Here is a 24,160-nt window from a genome sequence, read left to right on the forward strand (position 1 = left end):
GTAGAATCAAGGCTTCAGATGCTCTCTAGCACCAGTGTTATACTGGGCTGCCTCTTGGCCTGTGTATAAGCACAGACTGAGGAACAGCCCTCCGCTCATATCTGCTGTCTTCTGTATCATTAATAAGGAGGAATTTTTACTGCTTCTTTCAACATTTTGCAAAAAATATCCAATTTCCCTTGCTGTTGATGTGCAGTCCCACTAGCTACCAGCAGATGGCCCCTAAATAAAAACCAGTGGCATTGAATACTGGAGGAGCTTGCAAGCTGTGTTACTTTGAGGGCTGCAGGATGGGTAGGAGTCAGTTTGGGAGTTTAGAAGTTGTCTGTGAGATCATTTCCTGCCACAGATCTCTCCAGGGATCACAACTGTGTGTTGCAGCAGGAGCTGGGTGCAGCTTTCATCACTTATCCATTAACTGAGTGCATCCCCTTGGCAATAATGTCTTCCAGCTCTAACTTCAGTACAATGCAGAGAGTGGTGGAGCAGCTGAAGCTGGAAGCCAGCGTGGAACGGATTAAGGTAAGGGAATACAGCTGATGCAAACACAAACTTCCTTTGCTTAGCACAGTACACTACTGTATTTGTCCATAACTTAATTTAGTATCTGCAGAGCTTGAATCAGCTGCTGTAACTAGACTACAACTCCCAGCATCCACTGGCAAAGGTAATGGGATTTGTAGATCTCAGAATGGCAATGGCTTGTAGGTTTCCCGGTGGCACCATTGTCATTTTGAAGCCAGGCTCTTTTATTATAGCTTTCCTTTATGTCACACGGAAGAAATTTTCTTTCTTTTTTTCTAAAATACAAACAGATGTAACGTGCCAGTGTGATTACTGATATAGTGGTTAACTGACGTTCAAGTCTGGAATCAGGAAACTAATGCCACATCCACACTTGCTTCTCTATCAGACTCCAGTTCTACCACTAAGCATTCAGAAATAGACTCTAATTGTAGTTCTTGCACAGGGAATGCAAGGCCTCAGCCAGTTTTTTCTCTACCTCAGGTATAGAGGAAACATATCCTGCAACTGCTGAAGGAGCCCAGTGGGGCACTGACTGATAAGCAGTTTCAGTGTGGGGTAAAAAAAAAGTCCCAAAATGAAGCAGAATCCCCAAAAATGATTTTACTGTGCGGCTCAGTAACTTTGAGTTACACCACTGCCTCAGGGCTAGGTCTTTTTTGTTTCAAATGATGAAGTAATCATCTATCTATTCTTTAAAGTGCAGAACTAATCATATTAGAATTAAAAAGCAAATGAGGCCCTTATTATAGTGTCACTGCTATAGCAACTTTGCTGAAAAAAACTAATAGAAGTTTTTTGAGTCAGTGGCCCAGTGGTCATCTCTATCTCTCCTTGGCTGCCCTAGTTTGACAGCTGTGCATGGGGAAAGTAATAGGAGCAGCTGTGAGATGCAGTGTCAGAGAGGTATGGAATCTGTTTGAAGCTACATGTATGGGACCCATTATCCAGAAAGCTCCAAATTACATGAAGACCATCTCCCATAGACTACATATATATATTATCTGTAATGCTTGGGACCCAGGGTTTTCCATAATTTGGACCACCATACCTTTAGTCTAATAAAAAATAATTCAAACATGAATTAAACTCAATAGGGTTGTTTTACCACCAATATGGATTCATGCAGCTTAGTTACCAGCAAGTACAAGCTACTGTTTTATTATTACAGGTATGGGATCCGTTACCTGGAAACCCATTATCAAGAAAGCTCTGAATTAGAGGACAGCCGCCTTCCATAGACTCCATTTTATTAAATAATTCAAAAATGTAAAACATATTTCCTTTTTCACTGTAATAATAAAAGATTCAATTGTACTTGATCCCAGCTAAGATATAATTAATCCTTATTGGAAGAAAAACAATACTACGAAACCAATATGGAGCAGACACTCAATAAGGCAAACTTCCACCTGGCAATAATAAAGTGAAGAAAGTTTATTGTGTCAACAATCTATTTTTTTTAGTAGACTTAAGGTATGGAGATCCAAATTACAGAAAGACCCCTTATCTGGAAAACCTCCAGGTCGTGAACATTGTGGTAAGAGATCTCATACATGTAGTAAGTAATGCTTGTATTGATATGGGGCTTTAAAATCAGTTGTGATTTCAGGTACAGGATATAATAAATATATGTTATATATATATATATATATATATATATATATATATATATCTATATCTATATATATATATATATATATATATATATATATCTATATATAAAAAGTTCAAAGAAAGCACTCACGGTTTCTTTGAACTTTTTATTGATTTATTTTTTAGCACCCGGCGAGAATACCTTTGAATGGTGAGTGAACAAAAAAATGCCTAGGTGCCGGTAAAAAGGGTCATACAATAAATTTGGTACAAACCGCACTCAAAGGACTTCATATATGAAAAAAGCAAAAAAAAACAAATTTTTTCAACTTTTCGGCTCCTCCACTCGAGCCGTCTTCAGGAAGTCTACTTCCTGAAGACAGCTCGAGTGGAGGAGCCAAAACGTTGAAATAAAGTATTTTTTTCTTTTTTCATATATGAAGTCCTTTGAGTGCGGTTTGTACCAAATTTATTATATATATATATATATATATAATCTCTTTTTTTTTTTTTCTTAATCTATTACAACCCCCACACAAGGGGGATTGTATGTAATTTTAATGTTCAGTTTATTGTGCAGTGTTGCTGAAAATAAATGTGTTCCCTTTGATTTGCCTGAAATAGTTTGTCATGTGCTTAAAGCAGTTTTTTGGATCATGATAAAAAAAAGAGAACATCCAGATAAGATACATAATGCGGAAGTTCTCATATGATTATTTTAATCAGATCTTAAAAACTTTGACACAAGCATGGCACAGAGATGGATCTCCTGACCTCTGGCTGCTGCAACACAAACACACTCTATAGCTGTCAGAGAGTTTGGCTCATTGAAGGGACTTGTGCAGTATGGAAACCACCCACTGCCTAAAGGCTACCATTTGCAAACAATCAAAGGATTGTAACTGGAGCATCATTGGAATCACGAGAAGAGATGGAAGAGCAGGGATCACATTGGGTTATTGTGCGACCTGCAACATTGTCGTTTTACACTCAAATGTGCATTATCAGTAAAGGACACTGAACTGTTACAAAGAATTTAGATCAAATTAAACTACAGTTATGGGATCTGTTATCTGGAAACCCATTATCCAAAATATCCGAATTATGGGAATGCCATCTCCCACAGACTTCATTTTGATCATTGATTTCCTTTCTCTCTCTGTAATAATGAAACAGTTCCTTGTACTTGATCCCAGCTAATATACAGTGGTGTGAAAAACTATTTGCCCCCTTCCTGATTTCTTATTCTTTTGCATGTTTGTCACACAAAATGTTTCTGATCATCGAACACATTTAACTATTAGTCAAAGATAACACAAAATGCAGTTTTTAAATGAGGGTTTTTATTATTTAGGGAGAAAAGAAATCCAAACCTGTGTGAAAAAGTAATTGCCCCCTGAACCTAATAACTTGTTGGGCCACCCTTAGCAGCAATAACTGCAATCAAGCGTTTGCGATAACTTGCAACGAGTCTTTTACAGCGCTCTGGAGGAATTTTGGCCCACTCATCTTTGCAGAATTGTTGTAATTCAGCTTTATTTGAGGGTTTTCTAGCATGAACCGCCTTTTTAAGGTCATGCCACAACATCTCAATAGGATTCAGGTCAGGACTTTGACTAGGCCACTCCAAAGTCTTCATTTTGTTTTTCTTCAGCCATTCAGAGGTGGATTTGCTGGTGTGTTTTGGGTCATTGTCCTGCTGCAGCACCCAAGATCGCTTCAGCTTGAGTTGACGAACAGATGGCCGGACATTCTCCTTCAGGATTTTTTGGTAGACAGTAGAATTCATGGTTCCATCTATCACAGCAAGTCTTCCAGGTCCTGAAGCAGCAAAATAACCCCAGACCATCACACTACCACCACCATATTTTACTGTTGGTATGATGTTCTTTTTCTGAAATGCTGTTACTTTTACGCCAGATGTAACGGGACGCGCACCTTCCAAAAAGTTCAACTTTTGTCTCGTCGGTCCACAAGGTATTTTCCCAAAAGTCTTGGCAATCATTGAGATGTTTTTTAGCAAAATTGAGATGAGCCTTAATGTTCTTTTTGCTTAAAAGTGGTTTGCGCCTTGGAAATCTGCCATGCAGGCCGTTTTTGCCCAGTCTCTTTCTTATGGTGGAGTCGTGAACACTGACCTTAATTGAGGCAAGTGAGGCCTGCAGTTCTTTAGATGTTGTCCTGGGGTCTTTTGTGGCCTCTCGGATGAGTTGTCTCTGCGCTCTTGGGGTAATTTTGGTCGGCCGGCCACTCCTGGGAAGGTTCACCACTGTTCCATGTTTTTGCCATTTGTGGATAATGGCTCTCACTGTGGTTCGCTGGAGTCCCAAAGCTTTTGAACTCAGGTGTGATAAACCACAGTTAAGTTATTTTTTAACAAGGGGGGCAATCACTTTTTCACACAGGCCCATGTAGATTTGGAGTTTTTTTTCTCCCTTAATAACGTAAACCTTCCTTTAAAAACTGCATTTTGTGTTCAATTATGTTATCTTTGACTAATAGTTAACGGTTTTTGATGAGCAGAAACATTTAAGTGTCACAAACATGCAAAAGAATAAGAAATCAGGAAGGGGGCAAATAGTTTTTCACACCACTGTATAATAATTAATCCTTATTGGAGGAAAAACAATCCTAGTGGTTTTATTGTGTGAATTATTGTTTAGTAGACTTGAAGCATGGTGATCCAAATTACGGAAAGATCCCTTATCCAAAAAACTGCAGGTCCCAAAAATTCTGGACCATACCTGTAATATTACAACTGATCTATTGTTAGCACTCAGGATAAGGATTCTCTGCTTGCCAGAATCATCCCAGAATAATTGGAAATGGGAGATTGTGCACAAAATACATTTAGATCTTTTAAAAACTGCATTTCTTCAATCAACCTGTTAAATTGGTGCACTGGTTTATATTGTAATCTCCAGTAACGGCTTCAGTGCATCAAGTGATGGCAGCTCCTCACTCCCAAGTTACTGCTGCAATGAATAGGTTTATTTTTTTTCACAGTGTATTTCCCTGAGCAGCCACTTACTTCAGGGGAATCAAATATTCACAGAGATGGACAACACCTTCAAGTCTTCCTGGAACTTTAAAACTTTTATTATTGGAAAGACAATTGACTATAATGTTTGGGAATGTTTTCGGCTCTCTCTGACCTTTTGTCAATAGGGCCTTAGGGGTTGCATTTTATTATTGTTTCAGTCCATATATTACAGGAGATACAAGAAAAATTGAAGCTGTGTTGGACTGAGTCTCCTTAGGCCCATAGAGAAACGGATATCCTAGTGCCCCAAGCTTACAGCAACTAGATATACATAGTAATTTAGGTTGAAAAAAGACATCATTCAAGGTCAAACTTTTATGTCTATATATAACCTGTCTAACTGCTAGTTGATCCAGAGGAAGGAAAAAAAAAACCCTTCTGACTCCAAGATGGCAATCGGGCTAGTCCCTGGACTTGTATTATGAGCTATCTCCCATAACCCTGTATTCCAACCCCTTCTTGAAGTTGTTCTTATGTATCAGCCTGTACAACTAATTCAGGGAGAGAATTCCACATCTTCACAGCTCTCGCTATAAAATATGTAGCCGGAACCTCCTTTCTAATAATAGCAATGGGTGCCCATGTGTCAGCTGGAAGGACCTACTGATAAATAAAGCATTAGAGAGATTATTTTATGATCCCCTTTTATATGTTTACATAGTTATCATATGATCCCTTAAGCGCCTCTTCTCCAGAGTGAACAACCCCAACTTGGCCAGTCTATCCTTATAACTGAGACTTTGGTTCTGCTATAGGTAAGTGGTTCGTACATAGACCCATGGTGGAAATGAGGATGGGCTGATGGGAATTCTCCTAGGCTGATGTCCCTGGGAAATCTTGCATGATAGTGCTGTCTGCCTTTATGGCCAGACTACTAACTCTACCAATCACTAATAGGCTTTTACAGTGAAAGTCAAGAGGGAAATCTCAGTCACTGTTCAAAAAGATGGAGCTCAAAGCACCTGAAAGTACTTCATGTGCCATTATACTTAGGATAAATTAAAGCCCTTAATGGGCTATTTAATTTAGTTTGATGGCAAAGTGCTGCCTCTATTCAAAAGTTTATATGCTGCTGTATATAACTGTATGTTTAAATAGGCAAGGAGCCTCAAAGGCATGTAAAAGGATACTGACAACTTTTCCAAAACTGACCCCATTTTCATGATACAGCAATCAGGCCAAATGCCACAGCATAGAGGAAGTAGCGTCATGGCTTGGGGCTGTTATGCTTGTACTAAAGTATGGGACCTATATGCAGAAATTTTAATATTTAAAAGGCAGTACTCCCACAAATAGGAACTACTTAAAGAATTCTAATTTTTCAAAATGATTTCCTTTTTTCTCTGTTATAATAAAGCACTACCTTCTACTGAATGGTAATTAAGTCACATGAATCCATATTGGTGACAAAAGAATCCTATTGGGTTAATTTCATGTTTAAATACTTTTTAGCAAGCTTAAAAGGAGAGCCATGATCTAATTGCATATTGTGTTTTGGTCCTAATTAAGGCATTTTATCAAGTGTCCTAAAATGAACTAACATTTTGGACACAATATAATATTTGATTAGATAAATACTTTGGCCTGTAAGGGTAAATATGTGTTTACTACTCACCCTGGATCATTTCTTGTATGACTGTGGACTCATTACAAGTATATAGACTTCTATGCTAAAATGGTTTTCAGTGCTCTGTCTAAAAGTCTTAAAATGGGTACACCCATTCCAAATTCACAATAGGCCATACTTGCCTTTATATATTCTGATCAATTCAGTTGCAAAGTGTAGGCAGCGATGATCAAATATACACGTAGGTGCCAATAGAATTATTGAATGGATTAATTTTACCATTATCTAATTTGATATATAATATTGTATAAGCTTAGCACACCATATCAATACCTATTGATACAATACCTCAGGACTCCCTGACATCTCCTATGAAGATGACAAAATGAGATGACAAAAGACGTGTTTTAAAATAAAATGACATGTATTTCTATGTACTGTAGGTCTCCCAAGCAGCAGCAGAACTACAGCAGTATTGCATGCAGAATGCTTGTAAGGATGCACTGCTGGTGGGAATGCCTGCTGGAAGCAACCCATTCCGAGAGCCAAGATCCTGTGCATTGCTCTGAACAACCTCTGCCATTATATAACATTTGTCACTAATGTAAGTATTCAGGTACTCTATTTATGAAACCAAATACACATATCATACACAAGAGCTTGGTATATACAGTGAAATGTATCCTTACATGTTCACTGATTTCTTAGAGGGAGAAATTTAACTATATATATTTTATGCATGGTACAGACTACCTCTAGATTTGTAAATCCTTGGTCCCAAAAATAATGGGTGGCTTCTAATGTCCATATATTTCAAAGCAGGTTGTGCATTATACATTATATTTTGAATAGGTAGCATGTACATATGTAAAAAAAAGATTTTAAAAAATTCCACAGGTTCATCTTGCTTAAAACAAAGGGTTTTTGTTATTTTGAGTATTTTTCCCCAATTTATCATATTGAAGAGTGACTGAATTATGTGAGTGCAAAATTGTGTGTGCCTTATTTGTTGATATGGACTGCTGAACATATGAGTTCAGTTGAGAAGGCCATCAAGAAGATGAGGTCACCAAATGAGCGAATCTTTTCCCGATATGCCCACTTATGGTGGACGATATTGGGCCCTAGATTCCAAATGGCCACATTAAAACAGTGAGTTTGCGAATTGTCGAAGCAAAGACCACGTCAACTAGCCAATGTTGTCCTCGATCCAACAGTACATAAAATCTGCCCAATCTACATATGCCCGATTTTTGGTGGGCCTGTCTGAGGTCCCCATATATAGGCAGATAAACTGCCGAATCCTTAAGTTATGTGGCTAACTTTAGCCTTAATTGGTATAAGCCTACCTGATAAGTCAATAAGGTATTATGTATGTTGAGGTGGACAATATCAGGTTGATATCATCCCATGGGCCAATGATCAGATGATAATTGGCACTATGATGTCTGTGGTGACCACTACAACACACAGGTGCGATCCTCGATACATTGGGAAAATCAAACCTGCCAAATTGACAGCTGCCCAATTTTCAACCAGATATTGGTCGGGTAGACATATATCAGGGCCCCCCTACATGTGCAGATAAGCTGCCAATTGTTATCTTAAATCTGCATGTGTGCGGACATCTTTAGAGGTCGTGCTTTCTTTGTACCATAAGGCTTAGGCTCACTGCAGATCTAGTAGTATATTTTAGCCCCATCATTAAGCTTTCTGGGAGCTTCTTAAGTTTACCCAAGGCAAGTTTGACATATAGGTTGCTCTAAGAAGACATTTTATCTGATCAGTTTAGAAAGGTCTCTGTACACAGCAGTGGTTACAAACCATACTGGTATTTTATACTTGATGAGCAAACTGTTATTCCATCAAATGTGACAAACTGATTAAACTTGGATCTGCTATTCCTGTGTTCATTGCAGCAGCCTTTTTAGGAAATAGTTGTGAAGCCCTGCAGGTACAATCCTATAAGGTCACACTTGAGGATCTGTATTCACATGTTCATCTCTCTATTAATAAGAAGAAGTTCTGTATAAAAAGGAGATAATTAATTTCATGCTCATGAAATAATAACTCTTTGTCCAGTTTACTGACATAATCTCAAGTTATATCTTCAACCCACTGCTTATTATGCATGTTCTGTGTGTATATAATTAATTCATGTAACATTATTTTGGGCTATATTAAATCATATTAAACCATAATAGGTAAAATCCAACAAGATACAGCAGAGCAAGGGTTACACTTGATTCTAACATGCAAGAATGGGCCTTTGCTAGGTGGAAGATATAAAGGGGAGATGTAGTTGATCTGTAACTCACTTCACCTTCTGTGCATAAAAAAATTATAAAAAATAATGACTCCAGGAAGTTCTTGTAGCAAACAAAGTTTATTGTCAAAGACAATGATCCACATGGTTAAACACAGATGCAAGTTGGTGCAAGATGGTAAATACCAGGACAGTAAATCCATGTGGACAGCTAAGGAAGTTTAAAGTAAATGTCTAGATTGTAAATGTCTGTGGTCTGGGTCCCATACAGTGAAATGGAGCAGGGAGAAGACCTGATCCCTATGCCTGAATCCCTCTTTAAAACTGCGGTATCTTCACTTTAGGCAAATCAGAGCTTAGGGGAGAACTGTTGCCTGCCATCAATCCTTGTTGGAGCACAGGCTGCTCTTTATATGTAGACCTGACTCTCTTTCCTAGAAAGTGCTATTAAATAATTAAACTATCCCTGGCTAAGCATTATTCACGAGGCCCCTGCTCCCCAACTTTCGCTAGAGGTACAGGTCCCTCTCAGGCAGCACAGCTTTACTGGGCTGTGTTGATCCCAGGCTTCATGGAGCACATCCTGCTGGGTTAGCAATCTGAAGGCCAAAAAGATAGAACCACCCCTAACCAAATGCTATATTAAAGTGTGGCAGGAAGTGGTCATAGTACTAAAGGGCAATAACTGAATTATGTAAATAACATAACTAGATACATGGGCATCTGCCCAGCAACTAGGGAGATAAGGTAGGTGTAGGGATTTAAAGCCATAGGGACACACTAGACCTATGAGTCCCTACATTCATCATAGCTGTTTTATAAGGAAAAATTTAAACTCAATGTCAGAAGCCCCCAGTTAATGCAAACCTTTAGGTACAATGCAGAAAATACTAATTAAAATTCTGGACCTGTAATTCACAGTTTAAAAATATTGGCTAGGCCAAGTAAATGCAATCCCTTAATAGAAAAAAAATTACAGGTTCATAAATTATTTCTCATATTAAGTTATCAATAATCAAGTTGCATATCTCAAATATATAAAGATAACAATAATGCCCCTGTTGGAACATTCTCTTTACTACAAATAGAACAGTAGATGATCCATAGAGAAAACTCCTTGTTGCTAGTAGGTAGGTCATTAGAGTAAATGTGTATGCCAATTAGAACAAACCAAATATGTTGGAAAGGGCCTTATATTAAGAAACAAATGTTTTCTGAAATAACTGAACTCTAAGAGCTGGGTGGGGTTCCACAATAGAGACTGGCATGCCCATATTCCCCTATTGACAAGCACATAGAGCCCCTTTCTGTGCATATATTTAGATGCTTATTTATAATCTGCACTCCTATATCCAGGTATTCGAGTGTAAAAAATGCAATTAGGGCACGAGAGGGCCATTTCACTACCGGGCTCCTCTTCTACTGTGCCACAAATGCCCTTCTATGCCCTACTGTATAATTAGCAAGTAGATTGAGGGCCATGACCATTAAACTACGTGTTGAATTATTGTCCTAAATCAGGGATACAAGACCTATAATAGGTCTAAGACCTGTAATAGGACGAAGACCTATTATATTGTGGGACAATGGGGCTGTGCATGCAAGTGCCCCGCTAACACACAAAACTGCTCCTGTAGCTGAAAAACATGCAGAAAAACATGGCCCCTGTGTTTTATGCCTCTGTCCACTCTCACAACCAGTAATGTCCTCAAAAATCCCAAAAAATGAGGCCGTATGTTGATCTTGCATGTGATACTAATGTATCTGGATCTATCAAGCATAAGCATTATATTTCCAGGGTTGTATTTACCTTCCTCTCCTTCCTTTCAATAATAAGGAATAATTATACTCTGTTTCCTACAGCACCTTCCCCATATGAGTACTCCTTTTATATTGTCAGTCCCCACTGCTAGAGCACCTTCCATCCTCCAACTACAGTATATGAAATGGAACAACCCTCATTGGCAGTCTTCCATCCCTGACCATCATGCTACATTCACAGAACACGTAGCAGTTTTGTGACCATAGTTTCAGTTCCTTTTCCAGACCACAGACCCATATTTAAAAATGTCTTCCCATTCACGTCAGCTGCAATTGCCTAGAACACAGTATACTCAAAGGTAGGGTGTTATTATTGCCCTTGAAGTGAATGGGAATTAATTCTGGGTGATTTGTCACCTGCTAGCTGAGTTACTCTGGGATTTCTGAATGCAGCATTTCCCTATGGGAGATACAGCGATCATTTTCTCTATTTATACAAAACTCTCCCAACATTTTAGATGGTCATACATGACCCGACCTTGTACATCCTGGGGTTTCACGTAAGTAATTATAATAACCGTGGGATGTTTAACACCGCCAGTAATTATGCCTTTCCTTCCCCTTTAAATTAAAAAAAAGGGGGTGCAGTAGCAAAGAGTTCTAAAATCTTCTCATATGTGGGTAACTATGTTAAAGTCATATAAGATATCAATTGTTATATATATAACATTATGAAACAAGTCTCTTTATTTTTAGGTCTGTTTCCCACTTTCTGCTTTGGAAGAAGACTGGTTGCCTTTCCTGTGCCATTCCAACTGATGTGGCAAAACTGCTTTCTATATTTATTAATTATTTCATAGGGTGTTTTATGAACTATTTTGGTAATATTTGGAAATAAATAAGACTCAATGAAAAAAATGTTTTGGCTAACATTTTTTAGGTAGCGACACTGTTTTGGCTAGTTATAAATACTACAGTATGTTGTTCTAAGAGAATGGCTTTTATACAGATTATATTATTATTTTACATCCCCAGATGGTGCATGACACACTGGGGCTTATTATGAACAGAGTTATATTAAGCATTGCCCAGGACGATCATGGCTGTTTGTGATCTCTTCTCAGAAGGCCTTTTATCTATCTTTCTGATTGGTTACTAAGGTGAGGCAGGGTTACAAATGAATTGAATCACACTTTTTTATGTGAACGATCCTCTCATTAATACTTACTTTACTGGAACCTTTTGCCCTGACAATTTTTTAAAGGTGACATATACAGCAACAGCTGAGGTGTAGTCCCAGGTTTTGCCCAAGGAAACCTATTGTATGCTCTGGCTGAACATGCAAATGTAAACTCATCAACATAACAAGAATGGTGTATTAACTGTACTTGTGTAAACAGCCTTTACTGAACACATTCTGTTTATACAATTCTAATTGTACATCATAATTTCTACAGAAATGTAATAAAACAATTATGTGTAATTTCAGTAACAATGTAATAATTAAACTAAGAGTTAATATTTGTGTGTCTTGTACACAGTTCTTCCCCATGCAAATACAAAGGGCTCTTTGGTTTGGTTTGTTTCACTGTGGTGAGAAGTTTAAACAAAGACTTGTGAAAATAAATATATGAAATGTATTTGTTCTAGAAGTAGACTCTGGAAAGTCTGTAAATGTCACTTTTTTTAGCTCAATTACATGTTGTTTTTTTATAGGGGATCATAGTAACATACATTGGGCTTTTCTATGGATTAATAAATACATACAGTAATAAAGAGGGAACCAGCAGCATATAACGTACAGCTGAGTACATGGCATTCAGTTTGTCCATAATATCTTCCTGGAATTCTTGCATATAAAAGCTTTCTTCTTTTGGGTTGAGATCTCTGGATATACTGTTTTCCTGTTTTAAAACATAGCGCAGGTGTGAGCTCAGACTTTATTCACTGTTGTTTAGTATTGGATGATGGATTGTGAAGTTTTGGGGGGAAATTCACTTTTATAATAGTAGCCAAGTGGTAAAGTCTTTGCCTTTACTTTACTACCACAAGGCCTATCTCAGGTTCACCACAAGGTTAGCACCCTGTTACTCAAATTTCAGAGATAATTCCTCTCTATCAACCAGACCACCCATCCTACTTCTAAATGAGCTTCACTGCTGCACTTTTCCAAACACTGACTTTCTCCAGGCACAGTCACAGGTCCCTTGGCACTTGCTTTCTCACTCATTTTCCCAACATTTATCACATAATGTATTACTCTGCATATCTGTGTAGCAGAGTGTATAACTAAGCAATCTCTTCTGATCACATAAGTCTCCAGCGGGGCAACATGTTGCTGAAGCAGTTAGTAACCATACTAAAGTGAATCTTCTGATCATGGGAATACCAATGTTTTTCCTCTGAAGAACAAGGGTTTGAGGGTTGGTCCCTTGAAATCTGCTTCTCTGAAGGGGTGCAATCTAAAATGTATATTGAAAATTAAAAACAAAACATAAATATATACCTACCATAAAAGCAGATGTCTTACTTTAGTATAAACTTCATCAATCCTCAGGTTTGGCCCCTTACTGCTTTGTGCAGAGAGCACTTCAGTGTGGAATCCTGCAAGAGGTCCAGAGCGCAGCATCAGAAGGTGCAGCACTTCAATGTCATTACCATGTGCAGAGTGCATGCCATGCAGCCATCTATTCACTGAAGAGGCTGCAGTTTTATGTGCTCCAAAATGGAGTACAGAGACCTGTGGCAATTAATTTTGGTTGAAAGGCAGGGTGCACAATCATGTTATGTTGTAAATGACTCCTATGGTCTCCTGGAAGAAATTTGATTTATAATTGGTTTCCTATGTAAAAATATATCCACTACACTAAATTCTACAACATTTTTACATACTCCATAATTTGGTTATGATATCCCATATTTATGAAATGATCACTTGTCTATTTACCCTTTAATTAGCTGACACTCAATTTCCTATACATCTGCAAAGAAGCCCTGTTAACACAAGAGCATCTTTGCACCTCCATTTAATTACTTGCTGAAGTCCACTGGAGTCACCCTCTTCAAGATTGAAAAGTCCTAAATGAATAAGTCAGCTCAGAAGTGAAGACACTCAATTGGCTGCTCTGTAGCTGAATTCACACTAAAGAAAAACATGCATTGAAAGATGTACCTTACAAAGGCTAAAGACTACAAGGTTCTCTTTACAAACTCCATGGGGTTTAGGTTGGGGAAACTAAAAAACACCACATGGGTCCCTACAAACCTTACCCTGCCATGTGCAAGGAATTGGGGCAATTAACTAGATAGGATCAGCAGACTCTGTTGGTAGACTACGGGATAAAATAACCATCTCTTGGAATCTCCAGTGTTCTGGCCTGTTAGAAGACTATGTATAAGACAGGCAACAGTCACAGGCCTCAGTGGACAACAAATCATAGCTTCTGTGCTTGAAGTTGGCTATATACAGTACTTGTTTTTGTTTCTTATGGTGGGATAAAGTGGGCATAATAATAATGAAAACTATATTATCCATCTACAAGTAATTGTGTGTCACAAGGCTTGGGGGCCCTTGGACCATCAACACCAGAACCCAGTGAATTATTTTCTGATGCAACTAAGAGAAAATTAAAGAAAGTGATACATTTTGATGCTGAAACCTTCTATTTTCCAAATGAAAGAATTAAAAGATGATAGAATATATCTACCTCTTGATTTCTCTGCATCTGTTAAATTTTGTTAAATTTCAGCATCAGTTAAGTCGTTCTTTTGATAAAAAACCCACTGGCTTCTTTTGCAATCAACGTGGATGTCTGCTGGGTTTGAGAACATCAAGCTCCTTTACATTTATCAAGTGTTGGTGGGAAAACGACCCTACTGGATTTTTAATGTTAAAATATTTTTCAGTAGCCTTAAGGCATGGTGTTCCATATTATGCATAGCCTCCAAAAATGTATGTCCAAGGCATTTCAAATATGGTATCATATACAGTATATCCATGGGCCTTGTACATTGCACCTTGTGCATATAGTCTGAACCAGGACAACATCACTAGGCGCAAGGTACATGCTATACCAGTATGTAGCTCATCTATCTATACCAGTATGTAGCTCGTCTATCTGGGGTATATCCTGCTTGTGAGCTTAACCCTGTCCCCTGACATCATGGATCAGAAATGAATATAGTGTATATGAGGAGTACTGCTGCCCTGCAGTACTGGGGTTGAAGGCTCAATTCCATCCAGAAAATGATCTGCAACTCCCTGTTCTAGCCTTCTAACCTCAACCGGAGCAAACCAATCAGTCTACACCTTTACCACTTTTATATTTCAAATTCTCTGTATTTCAAAAGGTTTTCTGCCATTGATGCTTTTAACTGTCCTTCTGAGTCTTAACTTATGATCTGCTTGCGGCTCCTAGTGGGTGGGACTGTTACTAATGGCAACCCAGCATTTCACTGTGAGCAGGGACAGTTGGGAGATTTGGAGAGAGAGAGAGAGAGAGAGAGAGAGAGCAGCTAGTGATTTAGAGAGAGAGTTTGCAGGAAATTTTTCAGTGACCCAGACATTTATTGGAGTAAGTTAAGGGTATATCATGGGGGGCTTTTCTATGGGATATTAAAGGGGACAATGTTATTAATGTTATCAGGGGACTTTATTTACAAAGTGCAGGTACCATGCACAGACATACAGACTAGCAGCAACATCTGCCCATGGATAGAGACCCACCTCCTCTCACCCCAACCGCTTACCCTTGCTTTAACCCCTATTCTCTCACCCCTTACCCTCACTTTCTCCCGCTCCTCTCACCCCCTTGCCATACCCTTGCTTTCACCCCCTTTCACCCCCTCCTCTCACCCCATACTCTTGTTTAACCCCCTCCTCTCACCCCCTTCCCCTTGCTTTCACCCACCCTCTTCTTACCCCCCACCCCTTACCCTTGCTTTCAGCCCCCTCCTCTCACCCCCACCCCTTATCCTCTCACCCCCATCCACTCACCCCCCACCCATTATCCTCACTTTCACCCCCTCATCTCACCCCCACCCCTTACCCTTGCGTTCAGCCCCCTCCTCTCACCCCACCCCTTATCCTCTCACCCCCCCACCCCTTATCCTCGCTTTCACCCCCTCATCTCACCCCCAAACCTTACCCTCACTTTCACCCCCCCTCCTCTCACCCCCACCCCTTACCCTTGCTTTCACCCCCCACCCTTTATCCTCTTGCCCTCACTCTCATCCCCCCCTTACCCTCGCACCTACCCGCTTGCATGCACCCACATTAGTACTCATACATACATATAAAGCCATGATCCAGGGAGTAATACCGATTGCCATTTGGAGTCAGCAAAGAATTTTGCCCTTTAATGCAGATTGGCCAAAGCACTAGGGTTTTTGCTTTCCTCTGGATCATCAGCTGTTAAGGATGCCTGAACCCAATTGGCTTTTAATATGAATAAATCCTGTTCTCACCTACAGGTTTCCACATAAATATGTCTCTGTGTGTTTCTTGAATCTCTATGGTAAATATTGAGAGGAGGGAAGGTGCTCCTGTGCCTCATTCTGATCAAGGTAATGGACCAATAGTGTGATTTAATACTGTGGAGGGGCTGCTCAAATGTGCAGGTGCAGGGCAGGGTGGGATATAACTTAGCAGTGATGTTGATAGCAGCTTAACAATCTGTATGGTTTTATTTCTATGCAGGGTTTTTTTTAGAATAGGTACTGCTCTGGGTAAATCATTGGTTAATATGAACATCATGGGGCTGAAATACACAGGGTCAATATTTGTGCAGGGGGTTGTTAGAATGGGTAATGATATCCAATTTCATTGGTTAATAATTACTTGATGGGGCTGACACGGGGTTGATATCTTTTCAGGTTTTTTTATTTAATATAATAGAAGGGGTGATGTTCACCTCTTTCTTCTTTATGTGCCACCCCCAGAGCCCTGGGCATCAAGCATGACTGTACCATGAAAGTCACAGGACAAGCTCATGTTTTCTATTATGGCCCATCCTAAAGCTTGGCATGGAAAAAACAACCAAAAATGTATCCTAGCACCCACACAGTGCCCTCAAAATACACCACAGGCAAAACACCGTGCCCTAAAAACATCACAGGCAAAACAAATAATATATAGCGAAGTTACCCTGAAAGCTTTACCTACACTAAATATCTGATTTAGTGGATATGATAGGGGATGTTTTCCAGGCAGCTTCTCTCCTGTCAAACTGTTGTTTGACTACCACTCCCAGCATCCCCAGGCACACAGCTAAAGGGCTGCACACTGGATATCTCTGCTATCCCTGCAATAGAGGTAGAGGCATAAAAAAGAACTGGTTGGGGAGTTACAGGGTGTCTGCAGGGAGTCCTGCACTGGGTCGAGTACTGGCTGAATAGCCACAAATCAGTCAGCTTCTGTGTTGAAAGTCCCCAATTCCCTGATTATGAAGGCAGTCTGTGGGTACCAAGCTTGATGCAAGGTCTCATCCACCAAGTGCAAGGAGCCTAGTGGGTCTGGTTTGGAAAAGCAAAAGGACACCGACTTCCAAATCAGGTGTGATACTGGAGGAGGACCTGTAACAAATGCGGTAAAAGCCCATGAAAATTATGATTTATCTCTAAGTACAGGTATTACATCTGTGATCCAGTATCTGGAAACCCATTATCCAGAAAGCTCTGAATGACGGAAAGGCCATCTCCCACTTTATCTAACTGATTTTAAAAATGTCCTTTTTCTCTGTAATAATAAAAAAGGAGCTTGTACTTGATCCCAACTAAGATATAATTAATCGTTATTGGAAGCAGAAACATCCTATTGGGTTTATTTCATGTTTACATGATTTCCTAGTAGATTAAAGGTATCCAATAAAACCCCAGGTCCCGAACATTCTGGAGAGCAGGTCCCATACCTGTATTTCCATTGGAAAACCACAAAGGATAAAGAGAGGGATTACATAAGAAAACATTCAGTTTCAGTGGAGCCCAATATTTATATTATAAGCCCCTGCCCTATTTATTGTTCAGAAAGGGCCCAGATAGCCTGGGAAATGAAAAGATCAAGGGTTTGTATGATCCACATTTGTAGAAAAACACCAGCATTATAATGGAGTAGGGGCGCCCTCTAGTGTGTGGTGAAAATGCCTACATCTCATAGCACACAACAGACAAACAGATCATGGGCTGTTTTTATAGATACTACCAATGTCTAAGGGTACAGTGTCCCTGCCAAAGAGTGGGTCACCTTTAAATATGTTATAGAATGCCTAATTCTAAGCCAACTTTTCAATTGGTTGTCATGATTTCTTTTTTTTATAGCTTTTGAAATATTCTCTTTCCAGCTTTCAAATTGGACTCACTGACCCCATCTAAAAAAAGAAATGCTCCGTAAGGTTACACAATTATTGTTAAAACTCGTTTTTATTACTCTATTCAGGTCTCTCCTATTCATATTCCAGTGTCTTATTTAAATCAGTGCAAGGTTGCTAGGGTAATTTGAACCCAAGCAACCAGGTTGCTGAAATTGCAAACTGGAGAGCTGCTGAATAAAAAGCTAAATAACTCAAAAACCACAAATAATAAAAAATGAAAACCAATCTCAGAATATCCCTCTCTACATTATACTAAATGTTAATTTAAAGGAGCTCAACCCCTATAAGAACCTTTAATTTATAACCTTTGCATATTTTTTTTTGTCAAATTATAAAATGTCCCCCCCACACACACACAACCAATGTTTCTTACACCTCTTTCTAAATACACAAGGGGAAATCACACTTGAGCCATTGGTTGGTTAAATGGTTTCGAGCAGTTTTTTCTAACAACGCATCTTTATACAAAATTAACAAATCCTTGTGGAAAATCCACTATTCCCTGGCGAATTCGTCATCTTCATTATACATTAAAAAATGAATTCAAACATCCGTCAAAACAGATCCAAAAACCCCCACAATTATTTATCACACTTCACGCTGACTGCTGAGATAACGAGTGGTTGTGTTGGTTCATTGAAAAAATCCAAATCCAAACAAATCCAAAATACACACATTTGTAAAAAACCAACAAATAAAAATAAATTCACGTTTTCTGGGAGGAACCTGCTGAGCTTCTCTGCGCTGGAAATCGACAGGAGTGTGTGAGCTGGTGCTTTTATCAATAATTCATGATGATGATGAGTGAAGTCAGTCTGAGATTTAAAATTTCAAGTGTTGCTTAAAAAACCCCATATAACTTTTTTTTTTTTTTCGTTTTTTCGAGTCCAGTACATGGATTGCGATTTCACTTTTCCAGTGGCTTTAAATTTATCTGTAAATGCCATTGGTTTTAAAAGCAGTATACGCATATCCCTCTGCTTTCTGGTTCCGACTCTTGAACAAATGTAGCAGACAAGTCCATTCACCTTCAGGTTGGTTATTTGGCTGGTTATTGCTAGACTGTTGAAGAGTCAGCTGGAGGGATACCTTTGACTATCGCATATTCTGCACATGGGGGGCATTTTTCATTGCATCACCCTGGTCACATGACATATTTCATACAACTGCAGTAGGATATAACAGCATAACAAAATCTACAGGACAACAATTCACGTGGCTCCATGCGTCCTACACCCCAGTTTTGCTCTCACACGGCACAGCACAATAATCAGGTTTAAAGGGAACAATCGCTTGGCTGCTCCAGCTCCAGAGTCGGACACTTTAAATAACAGCAGTGCTGGAAATGGGAGACTGCACAATATTGAAGAATTAACCCTTCCATGCAGGTCTGGGCTGAGAGTCAAAATAGGCCCAGGCATTTCGTGTACACAGAGACCCAATCAGCCCACACAGAGGCCTAAACAGCCCCCACCAGCACACTAAATACTGACTTTCTATGGCACCTGTAGCAGCCTCTCTGGCATTTGCCAGAACCCACAGATTGCCAGTCCGGGCCTGCTTCCATGGGAAGAATTATTCCCTTCTGTGTTTTCAAGACATGAGCAGTATTTGCACTGCTAATACAGGGAAGCTAAAACAGTGCCACCTACTGTTTGTCAGTTAGAAGTGAAGTTAGTGAGAAAAGGAAACTCTTGTGTCGTTGCTCTGCGAGCGAGCAGAGAAGAGTCACCTGATGTTTTTCAGGTCAGTTCCAAGCATAGCAATATCACAAAACTTTCCAGCAAGCAAACACAGCTAACAAAATCAGTGCCTGTAACTCATCACAGGAATGGACACTGATCGGACTCATTAAAGGGATAAGCACCATATTCTAAAAAACTGGCCAAGCAAACCATCTTATTTTAAAGGGGAAAGCAACCCAAAAAGAGGAAAACACACAGCAATATTTTATCCAGAGTGATTGACTTTAAAGGAGAACTAACTGGACTCACAGTCTTAATTATTTCTTCACCCACAAAGGAACTCGAATCAGACACATTAGGGGATGGTGGGAAATTATGTACAATACATTCATCAAAACCATAAAATAAAAATAATTAAAACAAAAAAAAAACACAAAAAGGCAGCAAAACAGAGAGTGTAAACAGAAGTGAGTAGGTGCAAGAACAACACCACTCGAATTTCTTGAGATATCCTGTCCTATGTGCTGCATTGGGAAGGACAGGCTTGTTCTGAGTTACAGTGTAAGATGGCAGCAAGGGCCTGCAGTAGCCAATGGGATGCTGTAGCGGCACTGAGCTGAGGCTTCTACTGGAATGAGCCCCTGCTGTTCCTGAGATTTACTCACAAGTTGATTGCTGCACAGAATGGAATAAAAAAAGAGGATCAGTTGGGGATCATCTATTATAAGGCATAATGTCCCCCCTACTGTAAATGATAAGGATATCAGAAGTCATTGAGGGGTTGTTCTGTGACCACATAAAGGCATAAGGCTGAGTTATACAGGGTACTCTGAGTATCACTCATGTATTATAAGGGATAATGTACCCCCTACTGTAAATGATAAGGATATTAGAAGACAATAAGGGGTTATGTGACCATATAAAGGCATAAGGCTGAGTTATACAGGGTACTCTGAGTATCACTCATGTTTAATAAGGGATAGTGTACCCCCTATAATATAAGGATATTAGAAGCTACGGAGGGGTTGTGTGACCATATAAAGGTACAAGGCCGCAGGCTGAGTTATACAGGGAATTCTGAGTATCACTCATGTATTATAAGGTGTAATACCCCTACTGTAAATGATAAGGATATTAGATGTCACTGAGGGGTTCTGTGACCCCCAAACTGCCCCCTCACCTGGTCATGCAGGACATATGGGTGTTTCGGTACCATGTCCCCTTGTGCAGTGGCTTTGGGGAGGCTGCATTTGGAATGGCATCCTGTAAAGGGAAATGGAGTGAGATTAAAACATGAACCCACCGGTGAAACAATGTCTCCACTTGTTACTTTAATACTGAACCACAGATCCAGTATCCTCAGCCAACCAGCCCCTAAACATTATATACGTTAACTCGCTATTCACATTGGCCTATGGATTAAATACCAGAAGAACAGAAAATACTGGGAGTTGTAGTTCAATAGAAACTGGAGATGCTAGCGACCAGATTCCAGCAATACACTTGCCACAATACTCACCACTGGGGTCGGTACATATTCTGAAAAGGGGGTATGTTGCCACTTTGCTCCATCATGACAGCCTGAAAGTGTCCATGTTCTGGTAGCCGGGCCACAGAGCACCGTGACCATACGTGTCACCTTGAGCAGGGGGCCGCGTGGCATGCACAGGTGGCCGGGGGTACTCTTGAGGTCGGTAATGGTGCTGAGGTGTATATGGAGCAGCATCATATTGGGATGGGTGCAGAAGATGCCGTTCCTCCAAGGCTGCGGCCTTCCATACCCAAAGTTCCCACACTGTGTCTTGTGACTGTCCAAATCCAGGAATTGTTTGGGGCTCTCAGGCCTGTCTTCCTTCACTTGTTTGTCCCTCCTCCTCTGTCTGTATTTTGGCCTCCCCTGGCATTGCCTTGGGCTCTCCCTCCAGGAGAGGGGACATAAGCAAGCTCCTCAGTTCCCCGATTCCCTGCATATTTGGGGGGGGGCACCTGGGTGAGCATAGGTTCCTCTCTGTTGAGGAGGCTGGGACCAGCGTCGATAGTCCTGAAGGTAATAGGTAGGGTGCTGATAAGACTGAATGTGCTAGTTGTGGGTGTCATTGGTAAGGATAAGATGGGTCCTGATGGGGGTATCTAGGAAAGGATCCTGGTGCAATTTGAGGATGTCCATTACCAAATATCTGAGGTGAAAAATGTGAAGGATAAGCACCTGGAGGCCCAACAGTCCCAGGATTGAGGGGAGGGCCATAACCTGTTTTAATGCCCTCTGTGGATAACAAGGAGGCCAAATTACTGCCAGTCTCTGTCCCTGGTTGGGGATGAATTACATCCTTCGAAGGGTTCACTCTTTGGGGTCACCTCCACAGTTTCCTTTGATTGCCCAACTTCTGTTGTCCCTTCCACCACAGTCCTGTTATCCACAGCATTATTTGGGCACTGGTGGGGTGCCAGGCTTGCTGCAGTAGGAACATTTTGGGTGCCAGCCGTGAGACCCTATGGCTTTTCCTGATCTCTGAAGGTGCCACGGTCTGGATTTCCTTGGCTTGGAGGGGAGCTTGGGGCACAGGAGAATGACAGACATCCCCGTTCATCTGCAGGGTTTGTGTGGGAAGAGCCAAGGTTTTGGGATTCCCCTGGTGACAAAGCTGCAAATAAAACACAGATGCAATAATTAGCAACTCTAATAGGTTATATTCGTTTTGCCAGAATTCTAATGTCTGGACTCTGATCGGCTGCAAGTTGATCTAGCTCTATTGCTCTAATTGGAAGTAGATATGAATAGAGAATGAGCCAGGCACAGGTAATACCTATCTTTCTCTTCTGGAGCAGTCATATGCATTCTATCCACAGCAGGGGGATGGAATATGGTTTTCATGTCATTGACAAACTGCTCCTTGGTAAGATAATTCCCAGAACACAGCCTTTGCTCCACCCTGGTCACATCCGTTGGGCACTGCATTGGGAGGAAAAGCAAAGGTTTGCAATTTGGCAATTATAAAACCCAGACATTGGGAAGTGCTCAGCACTATATTCCTAATCTAATTGTAATAGAAGTTACCGTAATGAATTCCAAGAATGGCCATGAATCCTTGTGAGCTTGTGAGTTCAAAACTGTAGGGAGGAACAGGTAATATTCAGAAACAGAACAGAGTAGACAATAGGGGGCACTACGAAGTCAGATTTTAACTATTGGTGGAATATTTAGGGTGTTTCTCCTCGCTGTACCGAACTAGGCTCCTCAACAGCATCTGTGGCTTTTGTTAGCCCTGGGGGTAACTTGATGTTTGATTTTGGCATATTGGGATTCTTCCTGTGAATTCTCATCTTTGCCAGGAAAGAAGATGGTCTGCACTTAAAACTAGTTTGGTTCACAGACATGGTAAAAGAGGAGCCTGTGACAAGTGATAGTAGAAAAAAAGCACAATAGAGGATCATATTATTATGGCTATTTTTTTGCTATATGACAGCATCTGCACTTTACAATCTACAAAAACAAAACAATTTAAAGAGCAAATTAATACTGAAATTTCCTCTACTGAGAGCATCCTGAGCAGCTGTATCACTGTCTGGGCTGGGAACTGCACTGTCATGGAGCGCAAGACCCTACAGAGGATAGTGAAGACAGCAGAGAAGATCATAGGTGTCTCTCTACCTTCCATCATGGACATTTACCCCACTCGCTGCATCCGTAAAGCCACCAGCATTGTGGCTGATCCAACACACACCTCACATTTACTGTTCATACTCCTGCCATCTGGAAAAAGGTACCAAAGCATTAGGGCCCTCACTACCAGACTTTGTAACAGTTTCTTCCCCCAAGCCACAAGTCTCCTGAATACTCAGGGACCGGACAGATCTCTCTCACACTCACACTCCATCTGAGCTTATTGTATAAATAAATAGCCATTGATTACAATTGTTCTCTATGAGCACATCTGCACTTTATCATGTTCTTTATCATGTTCTTACTACTATCATATCACAATGATACACCCATCATGTCTGACATTTAGCATTATAACTTAACATATTACATCTGCTGAGTGTGCACTGTCTTGTCCTGTCCCTGCACTGTGCTGACCTGTCTTGCAAGAGTTGCATATTTTTGCACTTGCACTTTTTGTCTGTTGTCCGGTACATCTATGTTGTGTGTAGCACCCTGGTCCTAGAGGAACGTTGTTTCATGTCACTGTGTACTGTACAAATGTATATGGATGAAATGACAATAAACTCACTCTTGACTTGACTTCTCTTGGTAGCAGTTTTAAAATACAATACACTATATGATCAGAGATATATGATCACAGAAAGAAATCGCCAGAGCATAGTGTAACCCACGCTGTGGCGCTGACC

The 24,160-nt window shown here is 40.2% G+C and overlaps 1 protein-coding gene across 1 annotated transcript; it reads left to right on the forward strand.

The window, feature by feature from the left end:
- Positions 1-156: 156 nt before the first annotated feature.
- gng10.S (guanine nucleotide binding protein (G protein), gamma 10 S homeolog) lies at positions 157-12,279 on the forward strand. Its single transcript, XM_018239969.2, has 3 exons — positions 157-522; positions 7,175-7,335; positions 11,515-12,279. Exons 1-2 carry the CDS (start codon positions 442-444, stop codon positions 7,298-7,300), a joined length of 207 nt encoding a protein of 68 aa, XP_018095458.1. The 5' UTR covers positions 157-441; the 3' UTR covers positions 7,301-7,335; positions 11,515-12,279.
- The last annotated feature ends 11,881 nt before the right edge of the window (positions 12,280-24,160 follow it).

Source organism: Xenopus laevis, chromosome 1S (assembly GCF_017654675.1).
Source record: "Xenopus laevis strain J_2021 chromosome 1S, Xenopus_laevis_v10.1, whole genome shotgun sequence".
In the NCBI taxonomy this organism is placed as follows: Eukaryota; Metazoa; Chordata; class Amphibia; order Anura; family Pipidae; genus Xenopus; species Xenopus laevis.